At 40.1% G+C, this 15,655-nt stretch overlaps 1 protein-coding gene across 1 annotated transcript; it reads right to left on the reverse strand.

The window, feature by feature from the left end:
• Positions 1–5,262: 5,262 nt before the first annotated feature.
• On the reverse strand, positions 5,263–14,343 carry LOC144662914 (uncharacterized). Its single transcript, XM_078523850.1, has 3 exons — positions 14,280–14,343; positions 14,147–14,208; positions 5,263–8,932 (listed from the first exon to the last, which is right to left on the reverse strand). The coding sequence occupies exon 3, from the start codon at positions 8,901–8,903 to the stop codon at positions 6,432–6,434; it is 2,472 nt and encodes an 823-aa protein (XP_078379976.1). The 5' UTR covers positions 8,904–8,932; positions 14,147–14,208; positions 14,280–14,343; the 3' UTR covers positions 5,263–6,431.
• Positions 14,344–15,655: the final 1,312 nt, after the last annotated feature.

The raw sequence follows: 15,655 nt of genomic DNA on the forward strand, positions 1-15,655 counted from the left end.
CTCGTACCCAGAGTCTCCGTTACCCCTGACCAGCGGTCGGAAAACAAGCGACCGGCCTAGAAAGTCCGAAAATAACGGACTTCCAGTTGATTTGGATCAAATGATAGCCCTTCGTCGAAGGTCTAACACTCGAAACCCATGGGGCTTAGTATATAACAGTTATACAACAATTACAGTGGAACCTCGATATAACGAAGGACCAAAGGACTGGCAAAATACGTTCGCTATAACGAGGTTTCGTTATATCGAGGTTCTTTTCTGTATATATTACTATCATTGGGGAAAAGAATACCGTTCGTTAAATCGAGGTTCTGCTATGCAAACATATGGCGGCCATTTACGGACTAAATAACGAATGACTATACATCAATGTTATGTTGCATACATCGATGTTGTGTGAACTAAAAGATTTTTGATACAACTAAAAGATGTTCGATACAACTAAAAGATGTTCGATACAACTCTAAAGATGTTCGATGCAACTAGAAGATATTTGATACAACTAAAAGATGTTCGTTACAACTAAAAGATAAAAGTATTTGATACAACTAAAAGATGTTTGTTACAACTAAAAGATATTCGATCCAACTAAAGAACTTCTTGTTTCAAATAAAAGATAAGGAAGCGGAAATGAATTTGGAAAACAGGAAGTGACATTTTACCCAGGTTCCAAGCGATCCAACGCACATACAAAATGGATTTTGACGTCTTCTGTGATCTATAACTGAACAGACCCACGGCAAAATGGAATCTATTTCTTTTATATAATAACACAAGACTTCAGCACACTTCAGTGTGAGCAATGCCGCCGTACCGATGAGCTAAGTTGTTTTGATTTCACTATTAAGTTTTTGTTAACACGAAGCACTGTTAATCCGATTGAACAAACAGAAAAATGGTCAATTGAAAGTCAATGAAAAAAGTAACCTTTATTCCGATTTGGAAAGTTGTTCAAATCTGTAAGCATTAACCGAAGCGTTCAACCGCAATTCGTTTGTTTCCCGTGGCGTCGTCCAACTGTACAACATCGGTCAAACTTTCATACAGATTTCGGATAATTTCTCGAATAATTCACTTTATCATATGACCCGTACGGACCCGCGCGCAATTTCCTTGGAAAACCATATGAGAAAAAGTCCCGTATGAGGGCCGTACGCCTCGCTCTAGCAGGGCCGGAAATAGAGATTACTTCATGGAAAATGCGCGCGTACGATTTTTATTCACGAGTTGAGTAGTGTCAGAAAACGAACGAGTGAGCGTAGCGAACGAGTGAGTTTTCTGATACGTATCAACGAGTGAATAAAAATCGTACAAAGCATTTTCCATGCTGTAATATGTTTATTTCATAGGTACTGAGATTTTCTTTTCCGTGCTACTGAGTAGACAAATTTATTTGCACAAATAAATGACACTGTAAAACCATTCAAGTGCTCAACAACTGAGTAAATCAAAGATCTGCAGCATTCAAAATTTTTAAGTTAAGTCAAATTTCTGTTAATAAAGGAAGCCATGCCAATAAAAAAGTAGTCCTGAAGATAAATCACAATTTATTCATCATCAGAGTCACTTTCCAGTTCCAAAGGCCTTAGACGTTTCCATCGCATCGCTTCGGAGCTTGACGGGTTTGTAGAAAGCGTCGGAGACTGATTTAAAGTGTTAATGTTGATGGAGAAATTGCCACCTTGAATAACTGCGCCACTGAATAGTGCCATGGACTGCTGCTTTCCACCATTCTGAGAGTCGGAGGACTGCGAACAAGCTGTCTCAGAAGAGGACGAAGCTGAGGTACCAGCCATCACACTGCTTAGCACTTTTGACATGTGCATCTGTTGCTTCGTTGAAACAGTGCTGTAATTTTCTATGCTCTTCAAATTCTTATGGCCAGATAGTTGTGCGATTTGCGTAGGTGGAATGTCGTGTTCACTTAGCGTCTGGATCATTGTCTTTCGGCCGCTATGATTTCGAAGCCTGTCGTTTTCAATTCCTGCTTTCTGAACCATGGTCTTCATTAAACCATTGAGTTTGTTTTTGCCGACAGGACCGGACTTGAACCAGCCTTTTGTTGTGAGCGAGTCCGTCTTAAAACCGTTGTTTACAGCCAAATAAAAGGGAGCATCATCTTGATTCATTTCCTCAGGTCTCTTCCTGGCAAAACATTTGTAGACTGCGACAGGATCTCTTTCAGTTCCGTCGGTCGCAAACATTTTCGGCGGTACGGTTCTGACATCGCTGCAGTCTGATCCCGTTCTAGTTTTTGTTTGTCTTTCATTGAACTCCAAGTACTTGACTCCGCTTGCCGTTTTCAGTAGCTTTATATCTCCCCAGCACATATCACGATGTTCTTGGCACCCACGGAGTCCGAAGTGAAGAGTGTTGTTTAGCCAGAGCGTGTTCAGAAGTGCCTCGGGACTACACATACCGAGCAAACCCTTCTCGTACAATATTTTCAACTCTTCGCTTGTCAAAGCTACCGACGCTTTCGGTTTATTTCCTTTTCCTTGCTTTTTTAGCTGCTTTTGTTTAGACTGTAGAACTTTCCTGGTTTTCTCAAACACCAAGTCGTTAATTATGCTTACAGAATAGCTCTTTTTCTTCAGGTGTCTTTCGAAGCTAGCCACTAAACTTCGAAGAGAAGTCGGTTCGTATTCATTTCCATCTTTGGTGCGGACGGCAATGATGAATTGGCTGATGTATTCATTCAGCTCAACAGCCGGAATATCTTCTATTTTTCTGTCTTCGTTCTTCGTTATCAAAAATCTTTCAAGCAATTTTACATCTCGTTCAGTTTTTTGAGCGGTGTTTTTGTTTTCCTGTTCTAAAATGAATTCTTCAACTGAGGAAACAGAAGCAAACCTTCCCTCGGCCATTTTTTAAAGCGCGGGTTTTCTTGTCGGCAACGGCTGTGGGATGACGTTTCCTTCAATACGTTCATTCATCACCAGTGAAAATTCGTCGTTCGCGTTGCTAATTGGACGAACGATATTTTTTCACAGTGAAATTTTGTCGTTCGTGCTCCTGATTGGCTAATCTCTGAATCAGTACGATTTTTACTCCCTACGATTTTCATGAGTAAATCTCAGTACCTATGAAATAAAAAGCCGTACGGCCCCACTACAAAAGCGTACGGCCCCGCTGCTGCTGCGGGATGCCGAAATAGCATGGAACCAGTTGAATCCACAGCTTTGAATTCAGATGAACGATAGTTAAGATTTTTCTAAAAGCAAAGAATGTCCAACATGTTTATTAAAATTTTACTATCTAGAAAGCGATGTAGTTTGCAGGCGCAAAAATTTAAACAAAACGTGTTTAAACTTGGCAAATGATGAAGAAATACTCCTGACAACAACAATAAAATCGAAATAAAAACCCCAACATAATCGGACAAAGACATATCCTGGTTTGTAGTCATGATAAACATTGAAGAATAAAAAAAGCAAATGCGAAGTAAACTCAAATTTCTCTTTCTGCTGCGTAATTTTAACTCACAACAAACAAAATACGAGTGTACATGTTTACGACTAACCTGATCAATGACACAGTTTCCCGCTTGTTTTCACGAAGCATTTTAAGCACAATTGGGACATCAACTGTAATGCAGAGCTCAACATCGTCGAGGAACTAACGAATTCAGGGACTTAGAAGCAACAGTAGACGTTCATGAATCCTACGATCCGTGGTAAACAAAACAACTTGAAGCCGAAGGGAAGCGAAGCTCGAAGCAAAATCCTGAACTGCCAGTACAATCCCTTTCCAAGTCTTTATCATAGCTTAAAATGTAATGTTGTTTTAACGTCCAAAATCCTTCTTGGTGAAAAATAAATTAATTCTCTCGTTTAAAACCAATTGCGAATTTCGGCTCAGAAGAAACGTCGCTAAGTTGTTCAATCAGGATAAATTCAGTCTTCGCTGTGACGAGCACGACTAGCCGAAACGTCGTGCAAATTCTTTGTTGTAGTCCTTCATAAACGTTTCTTTTGAAATTTCTACTAACTGCAGTCATTTACGAGGAATTCAGTCGGATTAAAATCTTCTTGGAATGGAGCTGAAACTCGGAGATTTGGTTGACAATTTTAACAAAAGTTCAAAAACTTTGTACGCACATCGCAGTTCAAATGCACTTTACTGGCTTCCCAAACAAATTGTGAGCTACCATTGGCTTTTCAAAATGCGCGCGAAACGGGCCGCCGCGTCTGTATCCTCGAAAGAAAAAACAAAAAAATTCAGTGGTCATATGATAAAATGCTTATTGACTGAGTTAGGTTGGGCCGGACGGGAAAATATTTGGCTCTCGGTCAGGACGCACGGACCTCGCTGCGCTCGGTCCGTACGTCCTGACCTCGAGCCAAATATTTTCCCGTCCGGCCCTCCCACTCAGTCAATAAGTACATGGTCTTCTTCAAGCTTGTTTCGCCCAGTTAAATGCTTCGAAAGGTGAACGATGCTTGGCGTATTGTTTCTCACTGAAGATTTGTAATTAAGCTGAAAAACTTTGCCGACAACTCTGATTTGGACTATGAACTCTGATCACGCGCGCGAGTCACACCACCGCGTGACGTCATCTATGCGTCTGTACTCTAATAGATCATAAGTAAGAACCAATCAAAATGCGCGTAGAATTCAGGTTATATATTATATAAAAAAATGCCCGCTAGAATTCCATCGCGCGTATACAGCGGCTATATTCTAAAGCCTCATAAGCCGAGTTTCTCGACCAATCAGAATGCCCCAATTCTTATAATCACCTCTGAAATTATACTAATTCAGTGATAGTCGCCTATTACGGGCCTACACTGGGTGCCAAAGCTGTTTTCACGACGATATTCAAGCGGCCGGGTGATAAAGCCTTCAAGGGGAGCCTGCGCAATCACTCGCAAAACCTTTGGATTATAATGAATTCAGGATCGCATTCTGCACTAATTTCGCTCATTTGTCCCTTTCTCCACCCCCAGCGCCTGCTGCAAAAGCTGTTTGTTTCGTGAAATCGGGATCTATTTCGTGGACACAACATGGAACCCTCACAGGTTTTGGCACGCGCGCCTTAGCAATTCAAGCACAAGAGATAAACACTAACTAAGCCACGTGTTTCCTTGCCGCGCGTTAGAGGACTACCCGCAAAGCATCGCGCATTTACTAACGCGCACCCTGCCATTCCGAGCTGCAACTTCACTTTTGCGCCTGCTAAACATGCGCAGGTTAGCCAATAACTTAATAGATACTGAAAATAAGATGCACGAACACAATGACAAACAACATATTCCTTATAAACTATAAAGTTGAACTTTTAATCATAAAACTTTCAAGTCTCGGCCAACAGCATTTTAACAATCACGGAAGGAGAATTGGTTCAATGTCCACAATCAGTGCTCACGACACAATATCTAATGCTGTCTATAGCAGCTGCAGCCACAGGTCATGTCTGTAGGACCTTGTATACGAGTTTAGTAGTAATACTCTTAGTTTACTGCTATTGCTATTTGAAAGAGTCAAAAATGCACGGCTAAGTAGTAGAACTGACAAACACAAAACTTCAAATCATGCATATATCTGATTCGTCGCTGAAAAAATCATTAACTCTTCAAGCTAGGTCAGCCTTTTCTCCAGTTGTTAGATGCCACGTCACCCGTCAAGCCTGTCGGGAGAGTTCGCCATCGCGCTCGGTTCCAGGCCACTTCCGCTCTCTCACATAGCGCGGATTGGCCTGAGGACGAAGCTGAAGCTAAGTAACTTGTTGACTTTGTAATGTCACTCCAAACTTATAATTAAGACTAGCACTGACCGACAACTGAATGAAAAAGGTTAAACAACAGGATTACCATCCTGTTTTTTTGCGTAGTCACAGGCTTCTAAAATGTTGCGGTTATATTTAAACATGAAATTCGATACAATCGAATCAAAATATACATTGTTTTTGGTTTCCTATGTTCCTTGCACTGGGGAAGTAATTCAGCCCAAAGTTTCTTAACTACTTGAAAACCCTTTTCAAATCGTTGAAAGTAACACAGCATTGATAAACAATGTTTACGCATTAGAACTACATTTTTATAAAATATACAGAGCCGTTATAGCCATATTTATGAGATGTTAAAACATCAGAGGTCTGTGACTCTCTAAAAAAATTAACTCTGGAAACTGTTAACAACAATTTTATGGGTTGTCACACTAAGAACACATTGCTTGAAGACTCGAATAACGAATTAAAAGTCACGTTAGTTTTCCATCACACCAGCGGGAAACATGTTTCATTGTTTCCTTGGGATTCCGCTGCCTGCAGCATCCTCGAATGACGGTGGAGGTGCACTTGGCTGGGACCCGGCTGGATAAGGAGGAAAGGCAGGCCCTGCATATGGATTGAGCGATGGATACGGTGCACTACTGTCTGCAGGTGCTGGATTGTTTATTTCTGCAGTGTACGAGGGTGGAGGACCATTTGGTTATGATGTCTCGCCATTTTGGAAGGCGGGGTTGTCTGCTCCTGGATTGTTTATCACAGACATTGGGTAACCTGGGCAGGTGTTGTCTGGACCACTGGGGTTCAAGACAAGGGATGCACTGCCAGCCAGGACTGCCAAACCAAAAATCGCATCAATAACGTCCACCTCCACAGGCGGTGTTCTACTCCTGTACATCTTTTTCTTCAAAGTGTAGTAGCTCTTAGCTGTCTTGGCTCTGAACAGCCAGCGGTAAGGCCAAGTCATCTGCAACAAGGTGGCGATCCAGAAGAACCCAGGCCCAATCCAAAACGGCTTCAACCTTAAGTCCACATACGCAGAGATCCGCTTCTTCAGCCCGGGAATTTCTTTACTTGACGAGTAATCACGGTGGACATCTCGGTGGCGATTTCTCTCCAACATTTCTGCCTTCTGTCTCTTGTAATCATTCGCTGTTTCTTGATCGCCGAAGAGGATATTCGAGTCGATCTTCACCAGAGTTACAGCGACGGTACTCAGAGCTGGCATCTCTCTCTTGGAAACATCAACCCATGAACCGAAGTAGAACTCATCATGGTCCACAAATGTCACTACTTTCTCGGTATGAGTCTCGGTGCGGGACTGCCGGTTTCCGTTAGAGTCGGTGTAGTAAACAACTTTCGTCCGTGTTTCATAATGGTAGCATTCTACGACCATGTTGATCCTCGGTGGAACCTCTCGCATTCTTTGTATGTACCCCCAAGCCGTTTCGTCTTTCATAATGTTGTTGAGGTAGTCCAGCTCGTGAGAGGAGCAGCTCTCTATGAAGACGATCACAGGGGAGAGACAAAGCATTACAATAGCGATGATTCTCAACATCTCAAAGACTGAAGCGTAAATGGTGCAGTGGGAAACTTCACAACCAACAAAGTAGATGAGCCACAGGTAGAATGAGAAATACATGTCCATGGAAATAAGCCTACATAAACTTGCATTTCTGAAGAAACCTCGTATGCCGCTCAGTTTTTTCGCCTCGCTTTCCCTTTGGTAATCTTGAACGGCTTGTTGGCACTCTTGAACGCCTTGGTCGAGTTCCTCTCGACTTCCTGGTGTAGCAACCCTTTGAAGACGTCTCCCAAGTTCCTCGCCGGCATGTTTCATTCTCCTCTGGTTATTTTTATGCTCCTCGACTTCCTTGCAGCATTTTCTGCACAAAGCGCAGCACCACAGGACGAACGGCAGAAGAATTTGCACGAGGACAGCCGCAGTGATCACCACTGTGTATACAATAGGCTTCTCATAAAAGTTGACGAATTTAGCCTTGGGCTTGCCGGCTTGATTGCGAGGATACCAAGGAGCCGTAGTCGGGTCAGTCGGGTCTTCTCGCGTGCAGGCCAACCCTTGCCCACTCCAGTACGAACTGTAGTTGCTATCCACATGATCCACACATACATAATACCTCATAGAGGGATACGACCCACTGCAAAATGCCATGCCAAGATCCCCGGGTCGCCTCCCCGGGTAGGCAAAATTGAGTTCTGTACTGACTTTGGGGTTTGGTGTGGGGCACTGTTTATTAACAGAACATGTCAGTCCCGTGTGGCCAGAAGAGCAAAGACAGAGAGTTTCGCTACCGGAAGTATAAACGCAAGTGGCATTGCTGTCACACGGATTTGATGGGCAAGTGTTCGCCATTGAAGACACGCCCCTGCACATGACCTTGAGATTGGGTTGGTCATTCCATCCCTGGTAATTCACCGACCAAGTTTTGCTGATATATTCAGGTCTCTGGGCAAAATCCTTAACTCTCATGTAAACGTTATCTTCATTATAACTCGGTCTATACTTGCCAGTCACTACCCAGTAGCTGTCCACATACTGTAGGTACCAAGTCTGGCTGCTGTGTGTATAAACCGGGCGAAGATTGCGAAACAAACCTTCTGTGCGATAGAAGTAGTCTGTTTTGGGATCGTTCGATGTGTTGCCCTTTCCATCGTCGAAACTCTCGTTCAAGTAAACTCTGTCTGAGTTACACTCGCGAAAATCTTCATCGACGCATACGGCTTTGATCATAGGAGAAGAGTTAGTGATTGTCACATAGTAGTTGGTCTTTTCGCGTTTGTTGTAGTACTGCCACTTGTTAACGATTCCACCAAATACATCATTTCTGTCTAAGACCCCAGAACGCAGCCAAAATGAGGGTTCTCTGTAGAGAATAGCAGCCACGCCAAAGTAGTCGTTTAGATTGAGTCCAAAAACCAAATAGTTTCTGCCTTTGCTGACGGTGTGATAGAAGAGCAAGTTGTCGTTCTCTCGGCGGTACACCGGAAAATTGTTGTAATCGTCCTTCTGCTTGGTGTAGACGCCTTCGATGATTTTGTAGGGCATGGTGTCCTCGTTAATGTTTTGAAAGAAAATCCTCGGGCATAACGTCCTAGAACTTGTACTTGCGAGTAATGTGCTTAGCATAAACCAGAGGAGAAGATTTGTCACCATGATTACTCTTGCTTGTGTGTTCACTGCAACTGTGACGGATTTATGGGAATTAATATATTTAAAAAAATTACACTATTACAATATTAGTATTATACTATACAGTACTATATAAAAATGTTTGTGCGCAAAACTTTATTCTGTAATTAACATTTTTTATGTAAATTACATTTTTATTATAATTACTTTACATATCAATACTAATAAAAAAATTTAGGGTGAAGAACTAACCGCCCTTGCGAATTCAACCAGAAGAAGCCTAAGCCATAAAGAAGCCTAAGCCATGTCTTGTACTGTCATAAAACATGACGGGCATTTGAGAACACGATGGAAATGTAGAAAACATGAGCCGTAGGCGAATGGCTTTTACATTTATCAAAAACTTGCACAGCTGTCGTGTCCGCACAAGCGAAAAAACGAACCCCCGGGAAAAAAACATTACAGACAATGTCATGCTGGGCACTGAAATGTAATCAAAGTGGCTATAAGCCACAAAACTCGGAAAATGTATTTGGAAACAAGAATCGACCAACAAACAGACAAATAAAGATTTGCCCAAACGAATGATGCTAAACATTCTACACTTCAGTTCACTTCACTTAGTTTGATTTTCATCTAGCTGCTCATCGAGAGCAGGCCGAAAGGACAAGAGATAGAGTTCCCATCCGTTGCAAATTGTTTTCTTTCTCTTTAACTTTCTTTTTTGATTTTTGAAGGTTAGGCAACATATTGGAGAAATTAAGCTTTGGTTTATTTCAAGGAAACTGACATTAATACAATACTTCGGCTGGTAATTAAGCATGTTTATATTATGTTATTTAACTAGAAATGTAGGTAATCAGAGAACAAGTCTAATTCTCTAGAGGCCTTAAAACACTTGCACCCATTGCGTGCCTATGTCTAACAGGAAACGAGTGAAGGAGTGAAGGAGTAAAATTTACTTCGCCCACTACAACTCTTTTCCGAGTTAAAAAGGAAGGGCGACGAAACGCGCTCAGAGCTCTTAAGCGATGTGTGGTCACAGCTAACCAAAGCGTACTACAACCGTATGAAAGTTTGTATGGATTTGAAATAAAGTCGAGAAAAATATCTCTTTTTACCGTTGTAAAGTTAAAATAAAACTTAAAACCTTACCTGGTGTGTCACTTTTTTGTCTTTCTAGTGCTTTAGAAAGCCATACGCGTGATTTTTGACTTAACCGTCTGTTGAGCACTAAGAGAGAGAGAGAGAGGGGGGGGGGGGGGTTTAAATTTTATTTTAACTTTTCAACGCGGTAAAAAGAGCTATTTTTCTCAACTTTATTTCAAATCCATACAAGCTCTTATAGTACATCAACTCTCATAGTACGCTTTGGTTACCTGTGGTGTGGTCGGACTGGGTCGAGCGCGCTCTACGGTAGCAAAGTGAAAAACATGCCGGCGGCGAGTGAGATTCGATGGCTGGTAGAGGAAAGTGATTGTTACGCGGATACAGCAAGGGATTTCCACGAAATACTTTCAGGAATGAAATAACGATATATGTCCTCGACTGTCAGAAGTTAAAAAGTGCTCGATTTTGTGAACACAGTGTTGCATTATCACAAATAAAACCAACTTGCTCGAAAGGCTTTTAACCTTTTCTTTGCACGCTATATAGCAATCAAGCACCAATTACATAGAAGATATGGTCAGAGATGGCTTAGTTTCCAAGCAATAAATAGTTTAGCCAAATGCAGTATGTGTTGCTCTTTCAACTGTGTAAATTTCATTTTGAACTTTTTGAGTTAGAGGTTTTATACTTCTTTTCTACTCGATTTCTACTGTGCGATGAGGGTGCTGTTACTTGTTACTAACTTTTTAGCAGTTTACACTTCTCTCTGCGATCATATTGCCTAACTGTGAATGATCATGAATAATGATGGAGTCTTTTTGCCAGATCTGTCTTGCGAAAATCACTGAAATCTTACTTTCACCTTGATAACCTCATTAAATTGAGAGTGAAAACTGCATCTGAAGAATTATATCTGTCAAGTAAATAAAATAAAAATGAAGTGTGGAGTTTATATCCATATCAACTATTCAGTAAAAGTAAGTGTAACATGCTTTCTGTAATTACATTTAAATCACTCATGGCACAGAATGTTCCTTTGTGTTTCTAAGAGATTTCAACAGATACACTGAGTTGTACATATAAGGGTTAAAAAATAACAGGCCATTATTTTTTCAAAATATGTTACTATTTATCTTAAAATTTAGAGTTTCAGATTTAGCCTGCATGCTGAAAATGTTAGTCAGTGCTCCATACACACCACTCAGTGGCGCATCAGTGTGACCAATGATCTTTTATTACTAATATTGATTTTTTTAATGTATCTTGCTCTCAGTCAGCTTTATTTATCACATGTTGACAATGTTGTATTGGAAAACACCAAGGAATGTATTGTTTCCAGGGCCCACCCCTGACATGACTTGCTGCTTTGTAATACAACTGGTATTCTGCAAAAAATAAATAATTAAAAAAAAACGTTCTGTAAAAATTTGTGGTGCACCCGTCCTAAAAAAATATCCTGGATCTGCTCTTGATTTCATATTTGATTTATAATAAGTGTAATGAAATGTCCCTATTTGTTAATGCAGAGGACCACTTTACTCTTTGACAAATTTCTTGGTAACTTTCTTTCTGATTGAGATCTCCATACACACCACTAATGAGATGTTTGTCAGTGAAAGAATTCTTAGCCAAAGCATTCGCAACTGATTTTCTGACATTCATCCTCTTTCTTCACTGAATACTTGTATATTGTTAAGAGGAATTTGTTTTTTACAACAAGCATGGTAAAGCAACTCTTGCAAAGGTTTGCTTTTTATCTTTACATCACTAAAATAAAAGGCAAATTGTTAAAACAAAAATTTCATAAACAATGCCCGGCATTTGATAATTGAAAAGAGTGGGGATCTGAACTTCATAAAATTGTGATGTTTGTGCTTTAAACACATACACATTTGCTTGGCCCAGTTTAGGGAATGCTTGAAAAGTTTTGTACTCATTGAGTGCATTGACATTCATATACATAACCTGTCATGTTTTGTGTACCTCCACACATCTCTCTTTTGGCTATGGCAGAAGGATGATTCAAAATATCTTCTTCTGCCAATGAAATGAGGCGGTTTTTTTGTGACTACAACTGTCATCACCTATTTTCAAAGTAGTGTAAGTCTGAGGATTGAAATTATGTGCCTGTTGGGCAATTTAGAAAGAAAAACTGATTAATAAATATCTTTTGGTGAAAAATTATTAAGTAAAGCAGTTATTATAAGGCATCACTGATGATTTAACATGATCTGCTACATAATGAAGAGTCTAACAAATGCAATCATGTAATTTTGATTTTGAAACAAATTTGATTAAGCTGCAATTTTCACTCAGTTTACTGAGCTATTCAGGGTTTAATTGTGAATTTCGCAGTTCAGAATCTCCAAAAATACTTCTTTTGTTTTCATGGTCACAGACAGCGACAATGTGGTCGCAGAGAAGTGGAAACTGCTAAAACGTTAGTAACAGCACCCTGATTGCACAGTCCAAAAAACCTCAAAACCTCTAACTCAAAAAGTTCAGAAAAGTTCAACATGAAATTTACACAGCTAGATGAAAGAGCAACAACTGAATACTGTATTTACTGCTTGGAAACTAAGCCATCTCTGACCATATCTTCTATGTAATTGGTGCTTGATTGCTATATAGCGTGCAAAGAAAAGGTTAAAAGCCTTTCGAGCAAGTTGGTTTTATTTGTGATAATGCAACACTGTGTTCACAGAATCGAGCACTTTCTAACTTCTGACAGTCGAGGAAACTTATCGTTATTCCATTCCCAAAAGAATTTTGTGGAAATCTCTTGCTGTTTCCGCGTAACAATCACTTTTCTCCACCAGCCATTGAATCTCACTCGCCGCCATGTTTTTCACTTTGCTGCCGTGGAGCACGCTCGACACAGTCCGCCTCCGCATCACACATCGCTCAAGAGCTCTGAGCGCGTTTCGCCTCCCTTCCTTTTCCTTCCTTCCTGACAATGTTTAGTCGAACGCGCTTTACAATTAAAAAACCCTTCCTTTACTGAAAACGGCGATGTGGTCAGAAATAAAGATGACTGAGTACAAACGTTGCATTTTAGAGAAGAATGTTATTATCCTTAATAAATATAAGTCTCTCCCATCAATTTCTACTGAGCGGGAGTTCAAAATCGTCGAAAATCAAACAAACAACAATGATAATGGCACGAGCAAATGCCGCGCGGTACTTCACAAAGAGGTGTTTCTTTAACAACTAACACACCTTACTAGTTAAAAAGAGTTCGTCTATGATATAACAAAAACTAAAACTTGCTTTCTGGACTCATAAAATACTTTTTTTTTGATCAGTACCATTTAAAGTCATTGCATTACCTTTACAAAATATGCAAGGATAAACATGATAAAGAATGTTGAGGCACACGCTTGGCTATAAAGGTCGGGACACACTAGGCGACAAGTCGCAGCGACAGGTCTTTGCGACAAGTCGCTTCGTGTGTACTGCTTCAAAACAAGTCGCTGCGACAAGGCGCTTGTTCGGTGCTCACGCAGCGAATTTTGATGAGTGCGAATGTGAACATGTTTTCCAATTCAATATGGCACAAATACATGACGCTCTCTCATTGGTTAATTTATATTTTGTTGCAGCGACTTGTCGCAGACGTGTACACACGCTGCTTCGCACATTTTGTCGCTGCGATCTGTCGCACGAATTAAAACTGGTTTGAATTCGTGCGACACATGGCAGCGACAAAATTCTATCGCAGCGACATAGATTGTCGCAAGAATGCACCATGTCACACGAGGCAACATGTTGCAGCAACTTGTCGCCAAGTGTGTCCCGACCTTAAAACTGTTGCTCAGAATAAAAAGCTAATTAAACGTAGCTCGCCAACTTTCTATAGCAAATACCGCGATAAAACTCTGAGCAAGATCGACGTATTAAGAGAGAGTTCATTTCAAAGATTTATAAGATCATCCCAGAGTATTATTCTATGATTTGAGACGCGATCGGGATTGACAAAACAGTAAACGTTGATTTTTTTTCCTTTTCTTGTTGACGCTCTAAAAGGCATTGGTGATGTGCAAAATAATGTTTATCTGTGTTGAAATCCAAACTTTAAAGAAACAAATTTGCGGTTGCACTTTCTGCGAAAGAATTCGAGACACGATTATCATGCTAACTTAACTGTGGCAACTTACCAAAGTTTGAAAGTACTTCGCTTAAGATTCTGCTCCAGAAACCCAGCACAGTCAAGTAGCTACTAAAATAAAAAAATGGAGATCAAATCATGTACGAAAACTTACGGTAGGGCGCGTCAAAAAATGTATTTACCTCTCCGAGATTTACTGGGAAATGAAGGAAGTTCTTTGAGCCAACTTCTGAAGTAGGGGACGCGGCATAATTGAAAGAAAACAAAGGAATAATAAAATTAATAATTTATCATTCAAGACAATTCCAAAATAGAACGTCATTACATACTTACTAACGTGGTAGTAAATAATGTCATTGTGTATGGGATTTCATCCGTTGATTCTAGAAACTGGCAGGAGACATGTTTATAGTTACGGGTGCCTTTCGATAAAATTTGTATCATTTTATGCATTTATTGATGAAATTATACTTATTTAATTAAACGTTTTTCGTCTGAAAACAACCAAACAAGCAATTTGTGCAGCATTCGGAATTATCCATAAGAGCTGTTTAACTTGCATGCTCCAGGCACAGCTAAAACAGTTGCCGCAAAAATACAATTGAAGGTGAAGAGGTTGCTACCTGGTGTGCACACTAATGGAAATTGCTCATTTAATTTTTACTGAAACTAAGAGCTGTGTGTTTGTAAACATTTTTTTCATTCCAGACAGTTAAATATGGCAGAGGTTTTGAGACCCACTATGCAATAGGGAGTTTTACTAAGTGAGGCATTAGTACTCACTAATCACTTAACTGCGAAATCAAAATAAAGAAAGTACTGAAACAACCACAGAAAAGAGTCTTTATACAAACAGAACGTTGCGTGTTTCAAGCTGTTTCTATTTGTAATAATTAAAAACAGTTTGACAAACACACATTTCGACCGCTATTTTTAACGACTACTCAGCTTAACGTCTCAGCCAAAAGATTTGTGTTTGCACTCTCTATAGATCTCTATAGAAAACAAACCATGCAATAACTGAAAAAATAACAACTTACCAAAGTTCGAATCCACGCACTGCGTCTGAGAAATTAAGATAGGTTTTTGTTAAAAAAATCACAATTTAAAAATGACTTCTTAGTGATGCGCTTCCAAAAGTCTACATACCTTTATCAGAGTTTGGTTGTGAACTAAAGATTAAAAGCGTTTTGCCGCTCAGCAGTCTTTGTGTCACCTCTAGACAAAAGATAACGAAGAAACAGTCAATAAATAGCTTGGTTAATTATCACTGTTTTGAAAAAGCCAACTTGAAAGTCAACACACTCAGCAATTGAGCGTAACGGCGAACAGACCATTGTGTAGATGATTCCATCCATGGATTCTAGGAAAAACCAGAAGTTTTAGCCAATATATATCACACTGGCCATTCATTTTTATAGACTGATTATACTCCGTTTCTATGTCTTTATACTCTAGTAAAGATAATATCCAAGTCCCCGCATCCAGTAGGGCGTAGATAGAACACAAGCCTCAGGCGAGGGCTCTATTAATCTTTCAAAGTAGTGAAATAAAATGC

The sequence above is a fragment of the Oculina patagonica genome, chromosome 8 (genome assembly GCF_052425735.1).
Source record: "Oculina patagonica isolate OP01 chromosome 8, crgOcupat, whole genome shotgun sequence".
NCBI classification, from domain to species: Eukaryota; Metazoa; Cnidaria; class Anthozoa; order Scleractinia; family Oculinidae; genus Oculina; species Oculina patagonica.

Coding starts and splice junctions, on each gene's coding strand:
- LOC144662914 (XM_078523850.1), bottom strand. CDS start 8,903: ATGGTGACAAATCTTCTCCTCTGGTTTATGCTAAGCACATTACTCGCA.